This window comes from Vipera ursinii (assembly GCF_947247035.1).
Source record: "Vipera ursinii genome assembly, chromosome: 1".
NCBI classification, from domain to species: domain Eukaryota; kingdom Metazoa; phylum Chordata; class Lepidosauria; order Squamata; family Viperidae; genus Vipera; species Vipera ursinii.
In genome coordinates, this window is record NC_139512.1 from 241,482,026 (window position 1) to 241,503,424 (window position 21,399).

Genomic DNA, 21,399 nt, shown 5'->3' on the forward strand with positions numbered 1-21,399 from the left:
GAAGCAGGATCGCCGCGTGCCCCCCACTCCTCCTCCTCCTCCTCTTCTTCTTCCTCCTCCTGGTCGGCTTGACACCCCCATTTCGGCTGCTTCGCAAACTGCTTCCTCCACCCCACCCCACCCCACCTCACCCCTCCCCGCAAAAGATGCCAGGGTCGACAGCGTTTTTTCTACCCGGAACAAGCAAACACGCAGGCAACCCTGCACTATTCAGCTCAGTGAAGTCACGCTTGAAACGGCTTGAAATGCCCGATCAGCTGATTTTCGGGGCGGAAAGCGTGCGGTGTTGTTGTGTTTTTTTTCCTCCCCCCGAAAGTGAACGGCAGCTTTCCGTACTAGTGTATTGGCATGTCAAGACACCAGCACAAAGACCAAGGTACAAGCAGCTCTCCTTCAGTCATTATTGAAACATTTGATCAGGCCAACTTCTTCTTCTTCTTCTTATTATTATTAAATCTGTTTTTTAACCAAGCATGACTTCACTGAGCTGAATAGTGCAGGGTTGCCTGCGTGTTTGCTTGTTCCGGGTAGAAAAAACGCTGTCGACCCCGGCATCTTTTGCGGGGAGGGGTGAGGTGGGGTGGGGTGGGGTGGAGAAAGCAGTTTGCGAAGCAGCTGAAATGGGGGTATATAGAGGATGGGAGGTTCCCACCGAGAGAGCCAGCAGAGTTGTTGTCGAAGCGCGTCACACGCCTTTCCAACCACCAGAGAAGGGAGGAATAAGAAAGAAACACACACACACACACACACACCAGGAAATCGAGGAAGCTTGCGTAAGATCTGAAGGAGACACGATCGTGGGAAAGGCACCGAGCGTGCCGTGGAAAAAAAAGAAAGGGTGGACTTGGGCTCGGCTGGTTTCGCAACGGGAAATGGGAAATCCCCGCAAAAGATGCCGGGGTCGACAGCGTTTTTTCTATCCGGAACAAGCAAATACGCAGGCAACCCTGCACTATTCAGCTCAGTGAAGTCACGCTTGGTTAAAAAACAGATTTAATAATAATAATAAGAAGAAGAAGAAGAAGAAGAAGTTGGGCTGATCAAATGTTTCAATAATGACTGAAGGAGAGCTGCTTGTACCTTGGTCTTTGTGCTGGTGTCTTGACATGCCAATACACTAGTACGGAAAGCTGCCATTCACTTTCGGGGGGAGGAAAAAAAACACAACAACACCGCACGCTTTCCGCCCCGAAAATCAGCTGATCGGGCGTTTCAAGCCGTTTCAAGCGTGACTTCACTGAGCTGAATAGTGCAGGGTTGCCTGCGTGTTTGCTTGTTCCGGGTAGAAAAAACGCTGTCGACCCCGGCATCTTTTGCGGGGAGGGGTGAGGTGGGGTGGGGTGGGGTGGAGGAAGCAGTTTGCGAAGCAGCCGAAATGGGGGTGTCAAGCCGACCAGGAGGAGGAAGAAGAAGAAGAGGAGGAGGAGGAGGAGTGGGGGGCACGCGGCGATCCCGCTTCGCTGCTTTCGCCCGGCGCCCTTTTCCGATGTCCGCATCCCTCCAGGCTCAAAGGGCGCCGTCTGAACGGAGAGTGCGGGGAAAGTGGACGTGCCGCCGGCGCCCTGCTCCCAGGCCCGGATTGGCTGGAAAACATGCCTGCTCGCGAGTAGGCAGGCGAAGATCTGGAAGGCTCGGGATGTAGGGAGGGTGGGGGGTGGGGGGAAGCGAGAGTCTCCTCGGCTGGTTGGTGCGGCGGCTGCAACTTCACCCCAGCAGCCCGGGCGCGCAGAGATGCTGCTTCTCTTTCGGCTCCGCGTCCGCCAGCGCTCGGAGCGGGCTCGAGGTGCTGCTGGTGAACTTCCTTCCCCCTTCGCTTTTGCTTGCTCCGCTTCTGCTGATGTCACGGCCGCCGGAGCTCGGGAGGCTCGCTCGCCAATCACAGCCGGGAAGCCTGGGGGAGACCGGGAGCCAAGAAGCCAGCTGCCGCGAGTGCTGCGAGGGAGCGCGGCGTGGCGGGCGGCTTTTTAAAGGGAACGCCGCCCCCTTTTTAAACTTCCCCTCCTCCTCCGCCCAGCCTTTATTCTTCTTTCCTTCCACTTTCCGGATTAGGGCTGGGGAAGGAAGGAAGGAAGGAAGGAAGGAAGGAAGGAAGGAAGGAAGGAAGGATTTAGAGAGGAGGGAAAGGGGAGGGAGGGAGGGAGGGAGGGAGGAAGGAAGGAAGGAAGGATTTAGAGAGGAGGGAAAGGGGAGGGAGGGAGGGAGGGAGGGAGGGAACAAGCAAACGCTGCCCCAAAACTGGGGCGTTTCAAGCCATGGGTCCTCCGGCAACAGTCGCTTAAGCTGCAGTTCATCCGGTTCCCCCAGCCTTTCCAAATATTCCAGGCTGGAGCATTCACTCCCTCCGCAGTTCCTCCAGCCATTACGAGCCGTTTCTGGTTAAGTTCAAACAAATACAAGCAGATTCAAGCCGTGGCTCTTTCCGCCCCGAAAATCAGCTGATCAGGCGTTTCAAGCCGCGGCGTTTCAAAACGGCCACAATCTCCCAGCAAGACCTCCTCTGCAGTTCCTCCAGCCATTACAAAGCAACTCTGGTCAAATTCAGGCCGTTTCGGTCTAATTCAGGCAGATGCAAACAGATTCAAGCCGCGGCTCTTCCACCCGAAAATCAGCTGATCGGGCGTTTCAAGACGCGGCGTTTCAAAACGGCTACAATCTCCCGGCCAGACCTCCAGCTGCCTCACCTGACAATCGGGGAGGGGAGGGGAGGGGGGGAGGAAGGAGGAAGAAACCAGCGCACCCTTCGCCCTTTTATTGTCGCAATCGAAGAGGCAGGAGAATGCGGGGTGGGGAGGGGAGAGAGAGAGAGAGAGAGAGTAGAAATCCCTATTTTCGGAGCCGAGAAGAGAAGCGCGGCTACAGCAGTCGCTAGAGTTCCCCCCAAGGGGGCGGAGAAAGAAGAACTCTCGGAGCGTTTCTTTCGTAAATACGCGCGCAGGCACACACTCGCCCAGCCGCGCGCTTCGTCCAGCTTCTCGCGGGGAGTTTGCAAGCCCTTCGTTTCTCTTCAGGGCCGTCAGAAGGGCGAGCAAGTCTCTGCCCTGCCCTGCCCTGCCGTGGGGGTGGAGAGCCAAGCGCGCTTGACGTTCCTGGAAACGAGAAGGGCCTGCGGAGACTGACAACAACCCGAGTGCCCAAGCGGGTCTTCTCAGCATCAGGCAAAGTAGCTCACATGCAAAACAAGCCCGGCAGAGGAGCCGGAGCAGCTCCGCTGCTGGGGGCGCGTCTCGGCCGGGCCTTGCAGGATCTGGGCCGGGCGCCTCTGCTCGCCGCTCCGGCTCCTCTGCCGGGCTTGTTTCGCGTGCGAGCTACTTTGCCGGCCGCTGCTGAGGGAAAATCTCTGGAGAGGAGCATAAGGTGAGCTGCTGCATTTCCCAGCCTCGGCTTATACTCGAGTCACCAACTTTTTCCATTTTTGGGGGGTAAAATTAGGGGTCTCGGCTTATATTCGAGTCGGCTTATATTCAAGTATATACGGTATATGCCAATAAGTTGACCCTGGAATTCATTCTTCTGTTAATAAGTAGTAGAATGCCTGCAGAAAAATTCTCTCAAATTTCTACCCTACTGCCACCTGAACAAACACTTCAGTGATCTAAAGCAGAGGTTCCCAACCTTTTGGGCACCAGGGACCAGTTCCATGGAGAAAGGTTTTTCCACAGACCGGAGAATGCGTGGTTATGTGTGCTGCTTGCATCCCACGGATGGGGCTTTGCTTGTTTGTGCGGACCTGTTGCTGTACCGGTCCAGAGACCGGGGGTTGGGGACCCCTGATCTACTGTGAGAATAAAACACAAAATGCATAGCAGTACAAAAAATATACCTAAACCCACTAACAGTAATTTAGTGGCATTCTACCCCCAGTGGCCTTCAGTAGAGTTCTGTCTTCTGCTTCTGCTTCATGTCTGAACCAAATTGAATTCTGATGAGAAATCATTCCAGAGGACCAGATCTATTACAAATAATTATTCTGATTTTTGACCCCAGAAGTGGAGAAGAAGCAACTGCTTCTCCTGGCACAATAAAATTGATTAGGATAAGTCCAGTGGAGAGATGTGATCCTACAGGTAACTTGAGGCTGTATAAATTAAAACCATTAACTTAAATTGCACTGAGAAGTTAAGAGGGAGCCAATGCAGGGCCTTCAAGACATAATATTATCTTACCAAATATTGCCAATGAGTAATCAGGCCATTGCATTTTCTGACAATTAAAACTTCCCACTGTCTTTAAACATGTACCATGTAGAATGCATTACAGCAATCTAAGGTGGTGGTGAAGAGAGCATGAGCCATCATAACAAAGTTTTCATGTCTTAGATAAGGCTGCGATCTGCTCATCTGAAGTATCTATTACTTCTTTAGAATAATGCAGCCTCGCCCAGAATCATTGCTGGGACCATACACTAGGAGAGGCCCAGTGTACAAACACTAACTTTGTTTTGCTGGAGTTGAATTTTAGTTTATTCTATATCCCATTCAGACTCTCACAATCTTCAGGAGAGATTTCAACAGCAACTGTAGTGCTGCAAGGGGTCTTCAGGTAAAACTGAATATCATCAATATGCTAATGATACCAGACCCCAAATGGCCAAATAACCTCCCCATAGACTTAATGTAGATACTAAATAATAGAAAAGGAGAAAACTAATTCTTGCAGCATCCCATCAGGGATCAACCAACTTCCTAAACTCTATTCCTCTAACTGGAACCCTTCACCAAGAAAGGAATGAAGCCACTAAAAAAAAGATGAATGCTTCAACTCCTTTAGAAGGTCCAGTAGAATGCCATTGTCAACACTAGTAAGGGTGGTTTGGAGATGCAAAGTGACTAGGATAGGTCACCAGATCTTTAACGAAGATGATCCATCAAGAATGTGTCTGCCCCATACCTGGGTCTGAACCAGGTAATAAATTTAGTTTAAGTCACTCTGTAATTGGCCCTGAATAATTGTCTCAATAACCTCTGCCAAAAAGAGAAGGTTGGAAATCAAGCAGTAGTCTCCTTATAGCTTCAAGTCTAAGGAGGGCCTGTTGAGGAAGGACATATCAGTATACCTTTAAGGGCTGCTGGCCTTTCCCCCTCCCCATTGAGGAATTCACAGTTTTCCAGATCTTAGAAAATATCCTTCCTTCCAGCTGCCCAAAGGACAGGTACTTAGATAACTGAAAGGGCACTGCACCCACTTTTTAGAAAATTACATGCCAGAAATAATCCTAGATAATGGCACAGGACAATGCCCCGGTCATGACAAAGACCTCACCCAAGTGGACTCCAGATTCAAGTGAATACAAGCAAAACGTGCTAACTAATCACAAAAGCTCAGTGGTAGCTGCTGTGCAGCTGTTAACACTAAAGAGAGTTAACCACCTGCAAAACAGCTGCTGAATCGCAACTTACCAACTTTATTGCTGGAATAAGCCAGAACTGGCCATGTACCTGTGTTCAGTGAGATTCCCTCTTGGTTATTGTCCAGTTTTACTTCAAGCACTGTTTCTATTGCTTCATCTTCCAGAGATCTTCTGAGAACAAAAGAGCCCTCTGGGATTGGCCAATAGAAATTTCATCAATAGCCTAAGGGGTGTCAAACTGCCGGCCCGTGGGCCGGATGCGTCACGCCAAAACCGCACCTACCCCACTCTTCCTTGCAATTGAAAGTTAGTTTGATAAACTAATTCTGTGTTATTTCTGTATTAATAAAATAGTTAATATTTTGATAAAATTCTTTTTCAGGGAACTGACTCTCTTCTGGAGTAAACTACAGCAAAGGGTAGAACCTTCTATACAAATATATTTGGAGAGATGCCGTCAACTATCTGTATTAACAAAGACTGTGTACCACATTTTCTTCCTGATTAAAGTAATAAATTCTGAGGTAGATATGTGTAAGATAATTATTTTTATTGCGGTATGAAATTAAAAATAAAATCTGCAAATTGAAATTACATTGAATGTTAAGATCCCACGTGAAGTTAGATAAAAAGGCCTTCTCAGATAGGAAGATGTTAATTTCTTTTAATGTATTAAGGTCTCTTTAAGATAAAATTCTTAAAATAAATTATTTTAGCAATTAGATAGAAGCTATAGCTAGGGACCTTTGGACAGCTTCAGATATATACCAGTTGTCTCTTTTGTTGAAAACGCAAATTTCATAATTGTCTTCTGTGTGGCTATTTTATTACTTTTTTCTGAAAACTTCCACAATCCATAGATTTCAATATTTCATTGGTGAAAAATGTACTTGTCAACTTACTGTTTCAGGAAGCTAAGAAGTGGACTCAGAGATGGAATGCCAGTATATTTTGTGTTGTTTGCTTAAACCAATGCTGCCCAAACTTTTTCCTTCATTATCCAAACTATTTATCAAAAGGTCTTACCAGATCAGTCACAAATAATATTTATTTTATTTTATTTTAATTCCATTTATATCCCGCCCTTCTCCGAAGACTCAGTGCGGCTTACAAGCTTAGCAGTAGCCTTCATTCTATGTATATGCCTGCTTATTAGGGCTTTCACACACACCCCAAGCGGCATTATTACAAAGTCAGCTTAATTGCCCCCAACAATCTGGGTCCTCAATATCCATTATAACTTTAAATAGTCACTGAATGAATAGTCCTAATTGAGAACTATCTGTGTTATAAAAACAATACCATTAAATGATCTTTGAATGATCAATTACCTATTAAATTATTATTTAATAGTTAAATTATTAAATTATTATTATTATTGGTAATTTCATCAATTTTCATTTTAATAGGAATAATTTGGGAGAATTTCAAATCTATTTTAGTAAAGATGGCAATCTTTAAGTCAGTTTAAATGTTCCTGTTCTGATGGATAAAGGGCCCAAAGAAAAACCATTTTTACCCATATTTAGATAATTTACCCAAGTGACTTAAATTCAATATGCCCATTCCATTGGGCATATTTCAGTAGCAATCGTCTGTTGCATAAATATATTTCTCCTTTTACTTCTCTGGACACAATTTATTTCTCTATTTGTTTATGTGTATCCTGCCTTTATGATTTTTACAAATAACTCAGGGCAGCAAACCTATCCTGTTTTCCCCATAACAGCAACCATTTGAGGTGAATAGGTTTCAAGAGTGGAATTTACCTTAATTATTATTGACTGTACCAACTCAAAAAGTTGACATTTCTTCTTAGTGATGACTGCATAAATGGAATATTGTTGATAAAGACTTTGCTGAAATGCATATTTGTTATAATAAAGTTAATGTTTTACATAAAAATTAAGGGTATTTCTTAGAATGAGTATTAATCCCAAATAAATGAAAATCTGAAATGAACATTTACCCCTTTGAGATAATTAACACTAAGAATTCTTAATGTTATAGTGAATTAATGCAAAATTAATTGAAATAAAAATCAAAGCTTATATGCATTTATAAATTTAGGAACTGGTATTACATTTATAATATAATCTGTTTCTTGCTCTACAGATTGATGCTGCTGGTCTTGCAACCTGTATTGAACTTTGTGTGAAAGCATTACGCTTGGAAGCTAGTGAGAATACAGAAGTTAAAATTTCCATTTGCAAGACAATATCTTGCTTATTGCCTGATGATTTAGAAGTTAAACGTGCTTGCCAACTAAGTGAATTTCTTCTTGAACCTACTGTGGATGCATATTACGCCGTAGAAATGTTGTATAATCAGCCTGACCAGAAATATGATGAAGAAAACCTTCCAATTCCAAATTCATTACGCTGTGAGCTTTTACTCGTATTAAAAACTCAGTGGCCTTTTGATCCAGAATTCTGGGACTGGAAAATGCTAAAGCGTCAGTGTCTAGCGTTGATGGGAGAAGAAGCATCAATTGTATCTTCAATAGATGAACTGAATGATAGTGAAATGCATGAAAAGGTAGAGGACTGTCAAGATGAGAACAAAGACACTTCAGCAAATGGGCTTTCTGGGTGTTTCGATGAAGCTACAAACTTGCTCAGAGGCATTAGAGATAAGAAACAGAAAAACAGAGAAATTAAAAAATTAAGGGAGAGGGGATTCATATCTGCTAGGTTCAGGAACTGGCAAGCATACATGCAATATTGTGTGCTGTGTGATAAGGAATTTCTTGGACACAGAATAGTCAGGCATGCACAGAAACACTACAAGGATGGGATTTATAGTTGTCCAATATGTGCACAAAATTTTAATTCTAAAGAAACTTTTGTTCCTCATGTAACACTACATGTTAAGAAATCCAGTAAGGAAAGACTAGCTGCAATGAAACCACTGAGAAAATTAGGAAGGCCACCCAAAACAGCATCCACTGGTATAAACAGAAAGAACAATACCTTAGTTAAGCAAGAACAACGACACATAAAAAAGAACAGTCTTTATGCAGCAGACTTCATTGTTTTTAATGACAACGATGGCTCAGATGATGAAAATTATGACAAAGACAAACCTTACATTCCAGAAGTAATTCCAGTTCAAAAGCCATTGCCTGTCAATGAGTTTACTTGTCCTGTTACCTTGTGTAAAAAAGGCTTTAAATACTTCAAGAATTTGATTGCGCATGTAAAAGGTCACAAAGAGAATGAAGAGGCTAAACGCTTTCTTGAAATGCAGAGCAAAAAAGTGATTTGCCAGTACTGTAGGCGACATTTTGTAAGTGTTACCCACCTTAATGATCATTTACAAATGCACTGTGGTATCAAACCCTATATTTGTATACAGATTAAGTGTAAGGCTAGCTTTAACAGTTACGCTGAACTTTTGAGTCACAGAAAAGAACACCCAGTCTTTAGGGCAAGATGCATGTTTCCCAAATGTGGGAGAGTATTTTCAGAAGCATATTTGCTTTATGATCATGAAGCTCAGCACTATAATACTTTCACCTGCAAAGTTGCAGGTTGTGGGAAAGTTTATCACTCACAGAATGATTTAGAAAAGCATATTGAAGATCACACTAAATCTGAAAAAATATTACAGTCTGATGGTGATAGTAACTCTTCTCAATCTTTAGAAAATAATGAAGAAGTCCATCCAGAAGAGCCGCTGGTGCTGCCACCTGACAGTAATGTAAATAACTGTGCCAAAGTAGAAAATTATGTCACGGATGAGATCCATGATGAATCACTTGAGTCTGAAAGTACAAAACTGTCAACCAATGTACTGGTGCAGCCTAATTCAATCTCCATTGATAGTGGGGAACAACTTTTAACTACTGCAGCAAGGACAGAATCATTGGGTCCAGCCAGCAATGTTTTGATGCCTCTTCTAGGCCAAAAAATTCGAGAGAACATGGCAAAAAAAGGAAAACTACCTGCTGTAAATATTGCCGTAGATGTTGGTGCAGCTGTCATCCATCCATTTTGCTCAACAGTTGAAGATACTTGCAGTGACCTTTCTGTTTTCCCTGAAGGGAAGGAGGATGATTGTGTTGGTGAGGCTCAGACTATTTCCGTGAACTCAGCCAAGCTTGAACCTGATGCTCTTGCAACAAAAAGTCAAGGAAAAGAGAGTAGCCCTATGTCCCTCAGCACGCAAAATCAATTAGAGTGTCAGAATTTACTTTCTCCAAAGCCTCAGCTTGAAGAGAGTGTTAGGCCAGCTGCTAATCTCTATAATCAGCCTCTGAAGAATTTAGGAGAAATTTCACTTGCTTCTCCCCAGAACAATGTAGGCACTACTTTTTTACCTGTTGTACCATTAGCAGCTTCAGTTCAGAGGTTTACTTGCCAGGTTGAAGGATGCACACGAATCTACAATTCTTCTCAGAGCATCGGAAAGCATATGAAGACAGCACATCCTGATCAATATGCTGAATTTAAAATGCAGTGCAAGAATAAGAAGAGTAAAAAAATAAGTTTGCAAAACCTGCCAAATGATAATAAACCAGTTTATTTTTTACCATCGCAAGTATCTACTCCTGCTACTGATGCTTTTCCTCAACAAACCAAAACTACCTTAAATCCTACTTGTACAAGTCAGCTGCAGCAACTATCAAATGTTCTTTTCCCAACACGTTTGGAAAATACAACTAACTCACTATTACCAATTGTGGAGAATGTTGGTCTCTCTTCTCATATTAAAAGTGAATCAGAAAACGCTTTAAGCTCTCAGTTGGCAGGCATGTCTAGTGGAACTTTACCTTCACAGATGGATGACTTAGAAAAGCCAGTTATGCCTCTGAACATCGACAGTGGTTCTGATCCTTTTCTTCCTTTACCAGCAGAAAATGGGCTCATTTCTCTTTTTCCTTCCCCAGCTCACAACAGTCCGAGTTCTGTCTTCTCACAAATGGAGAATGCCAATCATTTTTCCTCCCAACTAGAAGGAAATACAAATTCTTTTTCAAAAGAGGAAAGTGTTGACATACTCTTCCCTTCACAAATAAATAATGAAAGTAACTTTGGTGAAACCACTTCACAGCCTCTTATATCGGAAAAAACAAAAAAGGATCGTAGGCGAGGTGCAGATGGGAAAGAGAAAAAGCCAAAGCATAATAAGCGGGCAAAATGGCCAGCAATTATTAGGGATGGTAAATTTATTTGTAGTAGATGTTACAGGGTTTTTTCCAATCCTAGATCACTTGGTGGTCATCTGTCTAAACGATCCTATTGCAAACCTTTGGATGAATCTGAAATTTCCCCTGAAGTTCTACAGCTTAATGGACAATCCTCCCTACTTGCAAGTATGATTCTTTCTTCAAATGTTTTAAGCTTACAACAGCAACAGGATTCAACTTACAATCCAGATACATGTTTTAAGGAACCATCATTTCTACAGCTGCTTGCTAATGAAAATCGGCCAACTGCCATTTTGCAGAATTTGTTTCCACGGACGAATATGACAAGTTTTAATCCAAGTGAAAATGAGGAAGGAAATGAAATTATCAAACAGGCTTTGGAAACTGCAGGAATTCCAAGCACTTTTGATTCTGCAGATACATTACCACATATAATTACTACCAGCTGTGTTACTAGTACTACACAAATAAATACAACAGTTTTACCAAATCCAGGCATATCACCTTCATTACCAACAAGTTGCAACCCATCTACCTTGCTCACAGACCAAAACAGAATACTTAACACCAAAATTTCATCAGAAGAATGCAACAGTTTACCTGTGTTTTCAGATGATTTAATACTTAAGACTATTGAAAATGGCTTGTGCCCTCATTTGGTTCCTAATTCTACTGCCACAACTCATAATTTGGGAAACAGTCTTCCACGTGTTTCAGTCATAAGTAGCATTAAAAATTCAGAAGTGTGTAGTTTGACTAAAAAAGAAAATAGCGGTTCAAAGAAAAAGAAGAAAACACCTATTCCTTTGGTTGTACCTCACATTTCACAAAATTTGGTAGTTAATGATTTAGCAGGTTTAGGGCTTATCACTAGAAATGTTGAAGGCAATATACAAGCAGCAGAAGAAAATTTTCAGTCAAATGTAATAGCAAATAGTGAAACTCAAGAATTAGTGGAAAATCTTACACAGAAATTAAGTAATGTTGACAGTGGATTAACAGCAGATATCAAAGAAAATTTAAAGTCAAATGAAAATCACATAGAAATTGTTCCCTTGCCATTGAAAAATGAAAATGGCGATTCTCAGGTTACTCTGGAATGTTGCCTTCCAGAAAAGACTAATTTTGAGATTTCAAATGATAACATTGTTCAGAACTTTGAGAAAACTCTTGAAATAATCAAAACAACTATGAATTCTCAGAAGATAGAAGTTAAAAGTGAAATTCAAGAAATATCCATTGAAGCAATACGGAGCCCACAAAACAATACTGCTCAATGTGTTTTTGAAAATCCTGCACAACTCCCTAAACCTGACTCTACTCAGTGTATAACATATATACAGAATGTTGCCCTTGCTAACAGTAATCAGCCTGAAGCCTCTCATAAAGATGATATTCAACTAATGGAAATTTTAGAAGGCTTGAAAAAGCTGAATTTAGAAAATGAAACATCAAATCAAGTACTAGATAATATAACTCATTGTCTTCCAGCAAATACCTTAATGCCACAAGTCCTTATTCCAGGTGTAACAACTGAGGCCACATCTCTTGTCCAGACAGTTTCAGAAACACATCCTATGTTTGTTGAAAAAGTTCACAAGCCATTTACGTGCCAGGCTCCAAGTTGTAAATATAGTGCCATGACAAAGGATGCATTATTTAAGCACTATAGTAAAATACATCAGTACACTGCAGAAATGATTCTTGAAATTAAGAAACACCAGTTAAAGTATGCTCCATTTAAATGTGTTGTTGCTAACTGCCCCAAAACATTTACAAGAAATTCTAACCTCCGGGCACATTGCCAGCTGGTACATCATTTTACAACAGAGGAAATGGTAAAATTAAAGCTAAAAAGGCCTTACGGACGACGATCCCAAAGCAAAACACTAAATGTGTTACCAAGACCTAATGAATTAAAAAACGTGCCACAAGTGTTAATAGAAAATAAAAGAGAATCGCACTTGACTAAGGAACTCGATCTAAAGGAAGAACCAGTCATGGAATCTATGAAGGTTCCAGAAAGATTGATACCAGAAGCAGCAAAACCAGAAAATACGTCTGATAACTCTGAAAAGTTAGTAAAACTCTCCCAAATAGTTCCAGTTCCTCTAGAAGTTCATAATGTATCCATACTTCATAATAATCAAATGCAACCCAAATTACGTAAGATCAGAAGGTATAGGAAAGAAGAAGAAAAAAAGAACAAAAAGCCAGTTCCCAAGCCTTTGGAATTGCCCACTAGTTATAATCCCTATAGACCTTACAAGTGTGTGCATCAAGGTTGTTTTGCAGCTTTTACAATACAACAGAATTTGATTCTGCACTATCAAGCTGTACATAAATCTGACCTACCGTCGTTCTCTTTAGAGGCAGAAGAAGAAAGTGAACCAAGTAAAGAAGAAGAGGCTGGTAAGGAAGAAGAGAGTGATGCAATTGAAACTGTGAAAGAATTCAGATGTGAAGTGAGAAATTGCTCTAGGATATTTCAAGAAGTTATTAGTCTTATTCAGCACTACGTGAAACTTCATGAGATGACTCTTGAAGAAATTGGTAGTATGAAGTCATCCTTGGATGTTGGAAGATTCCCCTGTGATCAGTCTGAATGTAAATCATCATTTACAACCTATGGTAATTATATTATTCATCTTGAGACAGATCATGACATAAAAATAAGGCAGAACAAAACAGAAGATTGCATGTACAAATGTGATTGTGAAGGTTGCGATCGTATTTATGCAACAAGATCTAATCTTCTACGGCACATTTTTAATAAACATAATGATAGGCACAAAGATCATTTAATAAGACCCAGGCGATTCCTGACACCAGGTCAGGAAAATATATCAATTAAAGCTAATCAGGAGAAAGTCATGAAAATTAAACATAAAGGATTAAAATACAGGACAGGAAAAAATGGAAACAGAATATCAGTTAGAGCGAAGCGAAGAAGAGCAATAAATGTAGAAGACAAAAACTTCCAACTAGGTCCAATTGATGAAAATCAAGCATATTCTTTAAAGTGTGGAAAGTATATTTTTTCCGTAAAGACAAAAGACGATGCTTTATCAGAATGCAGTAGCAAATTTATTGTACAGTACCCATGTATGATAAAAGGTTGTTCATCAGTTGTTACAAGTGAGAATAATGTAATTCGGCACTATAAATGTCATAAATTATCTAAAGCATTTACTTTACAACATCGGGATCTCTTGATTGTATCAAATATGCATGCAAAGCCTTCGGAAAAAGAGGCTTTCTCACAAAACGAAGCAATTGAGGAGGACAAGATTTGTGATGTAAAAGAAGTGCAGCCGCCCTTGCCAGACTCTTGTGAGGACTTGAGATTGCCTCCGCTGGTGATGCCAAAGGAACCAGAAAAGACTGAGAAGGATGAAGTGGATGAGCTTGCAGAACTGTTTATTACCAAACTTATTAACGAGGATCTAGCAAGTTCGGAAAACTATGTAAAGGCCCCTTCCGATGTAAATAATGACTGTCAAGAAACCAGTTCTTCTCTTTCAGAAAAGCAAAGCATAAACAGTAATTTTAAAAGAGTAAACAAAGAAAAAAATATATCCCAAAGTAAAAAGAGAAAAGTTGAAAAGCAGGAAGAAATCTTGGCTGTTGAATTAAGCAGTGTGCATAGGGAAGAAGAAAGTGCTGTTGCTGTTCAAACTGTTGAAGAGCAGTCCTCAACTTTTGATTGGAGTTCATTTAAGCCCATGGGATTTGAAGTATCTTTCCTCAAGTTCCTTGAAGAATCTGCTGTGAAGCAGAAGAAAAACACAGAAAGGGGGGGTTATAATAATTGTGGAACCAGGCGGAGTTCCCATTCTAACTCAAGAAAGTCTCATGAAAAGAACTCTGTGGTGAGAACACGATCATGTTCAGAAAGTGAAACTCATGTACAGTTTGCTAATCCATCACAATTTCAGTGTAGTGGTACTGTAAAAATAGTTTTAGATAAGACTTTTAAAGATTGCACTGAGCGTGTATTGAAGCAGCTTCAGGAAATGAAACCTATTGTTAGTCTGATAAGACTTGATGGACATTGGGAAGCGAAACTAGAGGTTACAAAATAATCAGGTAATATGAGCGGGCTCCTTGTTCTGATCATTAATGTATATCTGTATCACATTTTTTTATTTTGAGTAGGAAGCCATTGAGCATGATGCTATTTCTTAAAGTGTTGTTTTTTTTTGGTTGTTTTTGTTTTTGAAGTGATTTAACCTAGCAAGTTCATGACGGTCGTCATGTAAATTTATTTTTTATCCCTATGGGACTTGGAACAGAATCATTGTTTCAGTTTTGTAAATAATTGAACAAAACCTCAATTTTTTATCAAAATTTGTCCTTTTCCATGACTGAAATCTTTGTGAATTGTCTGTGGTATCTTTCGCCGGGTCACTGCTCATATATAACAGTACTTTTTATTTGTAGATACATTTTTGTACATATTTATTATTGTAAATCATTTGCTGCAAATGGCAGTCTGTAAGTCTGAAATATTAAATGACACATTTATATTCAGAATTTTAATTTGTAACTAAGTGATCCAGTTTTTAAAATGTTCTTTTAAACTTAAATCTTTTTGAAGTAAAAAATACAATAGGTGAGTTTACCATATCCAATTTATTTTGCCTAAACTGTGTGTATAGGAGAAAAAGTTATCAGATCACATTTAAATGGTTAAAATACATACTGACACAGTTGTATTTGTAACTGCAAGTGTCCAATATTATTGGATGGTATTCATATGTAGCTAACTCAAAAGGTTTTCCTACATGCATATACATTGCTTTTAAACAGATTGAAAACTTCCACTTCCATAAAATGATGGAAATGTAAATTTTAAATAGTTTGCTGATAATGAAAATTTAAGCACCATTTGGTATTAAACAATCCATCGTGAATGTGCTAGAAAATTAGTAATGTGGAGCAGTGTATATATTTGAGGTGGTGATTTGTGAAGTAGCCCAGTATTGCCTTAAATAAAATCACATTTCATTTCTTGTTTTTTTACATTTTATCTTACAAAAGTCCTTTTCCTTTTGAAATTTTTGATTGGTGTATAGAGTAACTTCTATAGCACTGCTTTATAGACAGTGCTTTCTAAAGAATTTTGAAACTAATTTTGATTTACCACCTTTATATTTATTTGTAATATGTGTTCAAGGTAGCATTAAAACGTAAAAGTGCTATTCAAAGAGAAGATCTTCAGAAGAGGCAAGACAACTTCTTTATTCCCAGTTGCAACTGGAACTAAATTTCTTCTTGCTTGCTATGTATCCATTGAAATATTTATGGCTACTAATATACTAGTTACTAACTACACGGAGCATGATGTTTAGTAGAAAAAACTTTAGTTATAGCTGCCAGTCTCTCCGTCATCCTGCCATATGGTCATATTTTGAGATTGAAAATAGGCCACTTTTTAGTATCATATAGTCTTCTTTCCCAGAAGGATAAGAAAAAATAAAAATAAAAATGGTTTCTCATGTACTGGTAATCAGAACGATGAAGCATAATCTTCCATACTCTGCAGTATAACAGAACTGAAGAAAGCCTCATAAATGTTCCTAAATTGAATTCTACCCATTTTTTTTATTTTATTTTTTTATTATTTTTTTTTTGTCTTTGAGTCAGTCTTAAATCCTGACTTGCTTCCTTGGCAAGATTTTCAGAAATAGTTTGCCCTTACCTTTCTGCTAGAACTGATAGAGAGGGAATGATCGAAAAACGTCACCCAACTTGTTACATGCCTAGGGCAGGACTAAAACTCAATTCTCCTGGCTTTTGTAACAGTATTTTGGAACCGTTGGCTGTCTGTACTCCTGCATAGCTGCAGTAAACATTCCAGTTCAGACTGAGGGCTGTGCCTGATTTCACGTATCCATCTATGAATATAATTAGTGCAATTTTCTTTTCATATAATACATGCCAAATGCAAATAGGAAAAGTAAGATAATATCAAATGAGTATGAAAGCCTGAAGGAAGAAAAATGAGGCTGTGTTATGTTTCAAGTTTCTCATTTTTAAATATTTTAAATATTGTTTATTTGAGCAGCAGAATGTAAACACTAAACATTGGCAAACTGCTTCTTTTCAAAAATTTGCTGATACTTCACTCTGTATAAGCCAGCCACAGAAGAATACTAGGTCATTGTGAAGCCTTCCTTACAATTGCTTCATGAGAATGCTTAATGCCTGAATCCCTCTACAGGTTCATATGTTGTGCATTCCCTACACAGATACACACACACACACACACACACACACACACTAATTATATCAGCCTTTTCATATTGTGCATTGTAGATGAAGACAGATAATGCCAAAGCATGCTTTTGTGCCATAGGTGAATGATGTGTTGATTTTCCTGGAAATATTTTTCACTTTCAATAGTGGTGCAAATGTAGGATCCAGTGATTTTATAATTTATATATATATATATGGCTCTCCTGAATTAAGAGTTCCTTCTTGCATTTTATTACAGGCTTTCTGTCTACAGCTATTCAACACAAAGCCCTCTTTAATTTTTTAGCGTGAAAAATCTCTCAGCATTTATCACGTTAATCACTACTGCAAATCTAGAAGGAAATTTGGGGGGGGAGGATCTGAAGCTGTTTTCCAAATGTAAAAATTATTGTAGCATACAAATAAAAGTCATCTAAGAATTTCCAGTAAAACTGGGTTGGTAACTGTTTCAGCCAGAAAATTTTGTTTTTGTCTGTTTCCCATTGGAACTGATAACCTTGCACAAAGCCCGATGCATAAATATGCTTTTATATAACGTTTTCCCCCTAGTATCACTCGTGTTTTTTTAATATTTATTGTGAAGAAACTACAGTCTGCTTTGGACTGTGCACACCCAATGAAAAACAGATTTGGAAATACAGTTTATCTGCGTAGGTGAAGACTGATTTCCAACACATACCAACATTCTTTAGAGAGGGAGACAGGATGGATTTGAACCAGGATTTTTTTGTACTAAAATAACCTATGCAAACATCCATTCAGCATTCATGTGAGCAAACATCTCATCTGAATATTCACGAATACTATAGAGGCATTCTGTGAGGGAAATTATCTGAAATGTAGAAAGATTCACCTTACTTAAATTTACTGTGCCCAAATTCTTAAGTCTATGGTATACAGAAAGCGACCAGAATTTAAAATTATATATACAATATAACACAAAATGTGTTATTTTTATGTTACAGCAATAACATCTGTAGTTTTAGTTTCCTGGAATTTAATGGTAAAGATCAATTAAAGTGCAAAATCTGTAGCTTGAGCAAATGGCAAGAAAAATCATGTCTGTTTCTTTTATTGGCAACTGCTAAATAGTACTTCTGTTCCAATAATTAAAACATGTATTAAGGTGAAGTAATGATTTTTTGGCTTTCTCATGTATTGGGAGAAAAAGAATTCTGAATTTCTAGACATCTATAAATGTAAAAAATATACATGTAAAAAGAAGAGGCTGTGTTCTTTCCATAAAGTACTGTTTTGACCCTCCAAAAGGAGTCTACCCAGGTGTACGCCTGTTTCCTGTTTGGGAAGGAACTGGCTTATTAGGGACTAGCTGGGGTGCTTTCATATTGTAATTCTAGAAGAATTCAGAGTTCAGCAAGAAAGGGGTCATGAAATGGCCGAGAAGGAAACTACTACGTTACCAAAGGTTGTTTACAACCTGTTTCCTAAATTGATCGTGATAACGATTAGGAAAAGGTAAATTGTTACAGTAAAAACAAAATGGCATGAGGAGGGATCACTAATATGAGATACATTGCTATTAGGTTATTTTCAACGAAGAGGGTTATGGCTTTGAAGCATGGGGCTGAAAAAAAATTAACGAAGTATAAAATGTGTGGCCGTTTTCCTAAATCTCTATGATTGTAGTTCCACAGAGTGGCTTAGAAGGAGAAAGGAGATACTTTGTGTACCCTTTCCCAGCTTCCTTCAGCTAGCGCTCCAGAGCTGTGTCTGTAGCAGTTTTGTTATAAGGAGAGTAACGCACACACAAGATGTGCAGAGTGGAGTAGCTATTGATTGAGAAAACCACCCAAAACAATTCTTTTAGATCCGTTGGAAAGAGATCAAACTCTGTAGCCCATAATGGGAACCAATAAAAAAAGCTTAAAAAAACAGGTTTTTAACTTCTACAAAATGCCTCATCAAGCTGCATTTAATGCATTAAAACTGGCACCACTTAAAGGCTGAAGTAATTATACTTGGACTTAGTCTAAGGATGCAAATGGATAATGTTGAGCATAAGTTTATTTAGGTGTAAGCGTTTTTGAGATTGAGATAAAATGAAACTGTACTAGAGATTGAGCTCGGCTAACTGCAGAATTATCTACAGAAACATAGTAGAGAAGGATTCTTTACAAAGCAGTTTCAAATAGCTTTTTCACTTTGAAGTGAAAACACCCACCCCACTGAAGATTTACAGCATCCTAATAACTCAAATAAACAAAAAATAATAATAAGGCAGTAACCCTAGCAATAATACTGTGCATTACTTAAATACTATATTGGAATGTAGAGTTGATGGGGAAATGAGTGAATCGTGAAGAGAGGAGAAATGGCAATTGATTCCTAAGAATGTGGAAAGTGTGAGAACAAAAACAACCCTGCCTTGATATTTTTTTCCCTTGTTGTATAAGGAAAACCGGGCTAAGTGTTTAGCCATCAATGGACTTAGATGATGGGGAAAATGCAATGGTCAATAATGCAGACTTATCCTGGTTAGCAAAGCCTAAACAATTATCTTCAAGTTTAACTACTTTCACAGGACCTCCTTGGTGGCTGGGAGACAGAATTAGTTGATTAGAAAACTATAGCTTGTAAACCCATTCCATGAGTCAAGCTTCTTAGATGGCACATACCTGACACCAGTTGCCACATGACAAAATGTTACGTGGGGGGGGGTTGAAGATGAAGTAGTTTAGGAATACCCCTAGGTTTTCTTTTTAAAAAAATCTACAATCCTGCTCTCCCTCCAAAAACTTTAATCCCTGGGGGATTATGTCATCCTTTAGATAGTGGGTGCAGTACCCTGCAGAATTGTAGTGAGGGGAAAGGTGGGGAATTTTAGGGTAATTCCATGCTGCGCAGCCTCAAATGTTAGATTTCATTCTTCGAAAGGGAAGGAAGGAAGGAAGGAAGGAAGGAAGGAAGGAAGGAAGGAAGGAAGGAAGGAAGGAAGGAAGGAAGGAAGGAAGGAAGGAGCTGCTTCAATCACTGAAGTAACTCCAAGGTTGTTTAGAGGGAAGGGTGGGAAATCTATTGGCATGAGTTGGTATTTGTGCAACAACTGGATATAACACTTTTGGCATAAACATGCATTATTTGTTTCAACAAAACATTAAATTGATGTAAATGTAGCAAATTTTAAATGTAACCCCAAAAGTTGGGAAAATCTAGCATTAACCAGTTATTTAACTAATTACAGTTCTGTCTGTATTAGACTAGTTCTGTGAAGGACATGTCACGAGGACTTTATATTTCTGTCTTATATAACAACAATGAAATTGAACTGAATGCTTTAGCCAGGACAGTCCTGAAAAAGTAACCTTTTCTTCTAGTCCTTGACATTTATCACAGCATTAGAAGAGATTGTTTTTTTTCCATCATTGGTTGATGTGTCCTTGGACATGTCATTTACTTCCAGCTCAGCTTGATATTCCATAGTAACATGCTTTATATCGTGTCAAACTGCAGAGTGTTGTTAATGACAACTGCTGAAATGCCCTCTCCTTCTTTTGAACACTCCAGTGCATGTAAGAATTGTAATACTAATTAGAATTCTAGCATGCTCATTCTGACATTAGTACAAGGCTGCCTTATATACTGAGACCTGTATAAATTAATTTCATGGTGTTATAACTGGCAGCACCTGGTCAAACTTGAAAAAATACACGGATCAAAATTCATTAAGACTTGGAGAAAACTATCAGGAAAACCCTGGGCTCCAGGTGATATTGGAAAGTCAGCACACACACAAAAAAAAGACAAAGACGACTTAGCAAGAACAAATGTCAAACCACTTGGCCTTGAAATCACCAGTCTTACTGGTAATTAACTTGGTATATTAACTGAATCCCTTTAATGCTTGGAAGGGGAAATCTTATGTCTCTTCCAGATGTTGCTGAACTACTAAGAATACTTTTCCAGTATAATGTGACTAGGCCCCCATGACATCATCTTCATTCCTCATACACTGATATGAGTTGAGACGGATTGTACCCATTCCTGGATCAGGAGGATCTCCAGACTAATCACCTCATTATTGGGCTAATGCTGTACATGGGGCTGCTCTTGAAGCCCACATGGAAGTTAGCTAGTTCAGAATTCAGCAGCAAGGGCAATGATGGTCCTGCCTTAAGTCTGCCTGCATAACATCACTACTCTGTAAACTGCACTGGTTGCCAATGAACTTCTTAAAATTCAAGATGCTGCTTATCATCTATAAAAGTAGGTTTATGCCTATCTATTAAGAGAAGGCAGAATTGATGTGTTTCAGCTACCAATTAAACTGTGCCATCTATTCAGACCCAGAAGTATGCCTTTTAAGTTCTGGCATTTGCCCTCTGAAGCAGAGGTCCCCAACCTTTTGGGCACCAGGGACCAGCTCCATGGAAAGAGGTTTTTCCACGGACCGGAGGGTGCGTGGTTTTGTGTGCTGCATGCATCCCACGGATGGGGCTTTGCTTCTTTGTGTGGACCAGTTGCTGGTATGCCACGGCCCGGTACTGGTCCACGGACCGGGGGCTGGGGACCCCTGCTCTGGAGCACCATACAATACATACCCCCAGGCATCTGTGTGGCTCCCACCTTGACATTCTGTAAACCTTTTAGAATTTGGCTGTTTTTCCAGGTCCTAGGTGGG

The 21,399-nt window shown here is 39.9% G+C and overlaps 1 protein-coding gene across 3 annotated transcripts in view; it reads left to right on the forward strand.

The window, feature by feature from the left end:
- Positions 1-15,515, forward strand: part of ZNF292 (zinc finger protein 292) — a 36,977-nt gene extending 21,462 nt beyond the window's left edge. For 2 of the 3 annotated variants that reach the window (XM_083376919.1, XM_083376920.1), the window contains 2 exons: positions 5,730-5,871; positions 7,463-15,515. In XM_083376919.1, the coding sequence (XP_083233045.1) occupies positions 5,730-5,871; positions 7,463-14,584 (7,264 nt within the window). In that variant the 3' untranslated portion in view covers positions 14,585-15,515. The remainder of the gene's footprint in view (positions 1-5,729; positions 5,872-7,462) is intronic. The other variant, XM_083376921.1, reaches the window with a different exon arrangement.
- The last annotated feature ends 5,884 nt before the right edge of the window (positions 15,516-21,399 follow it).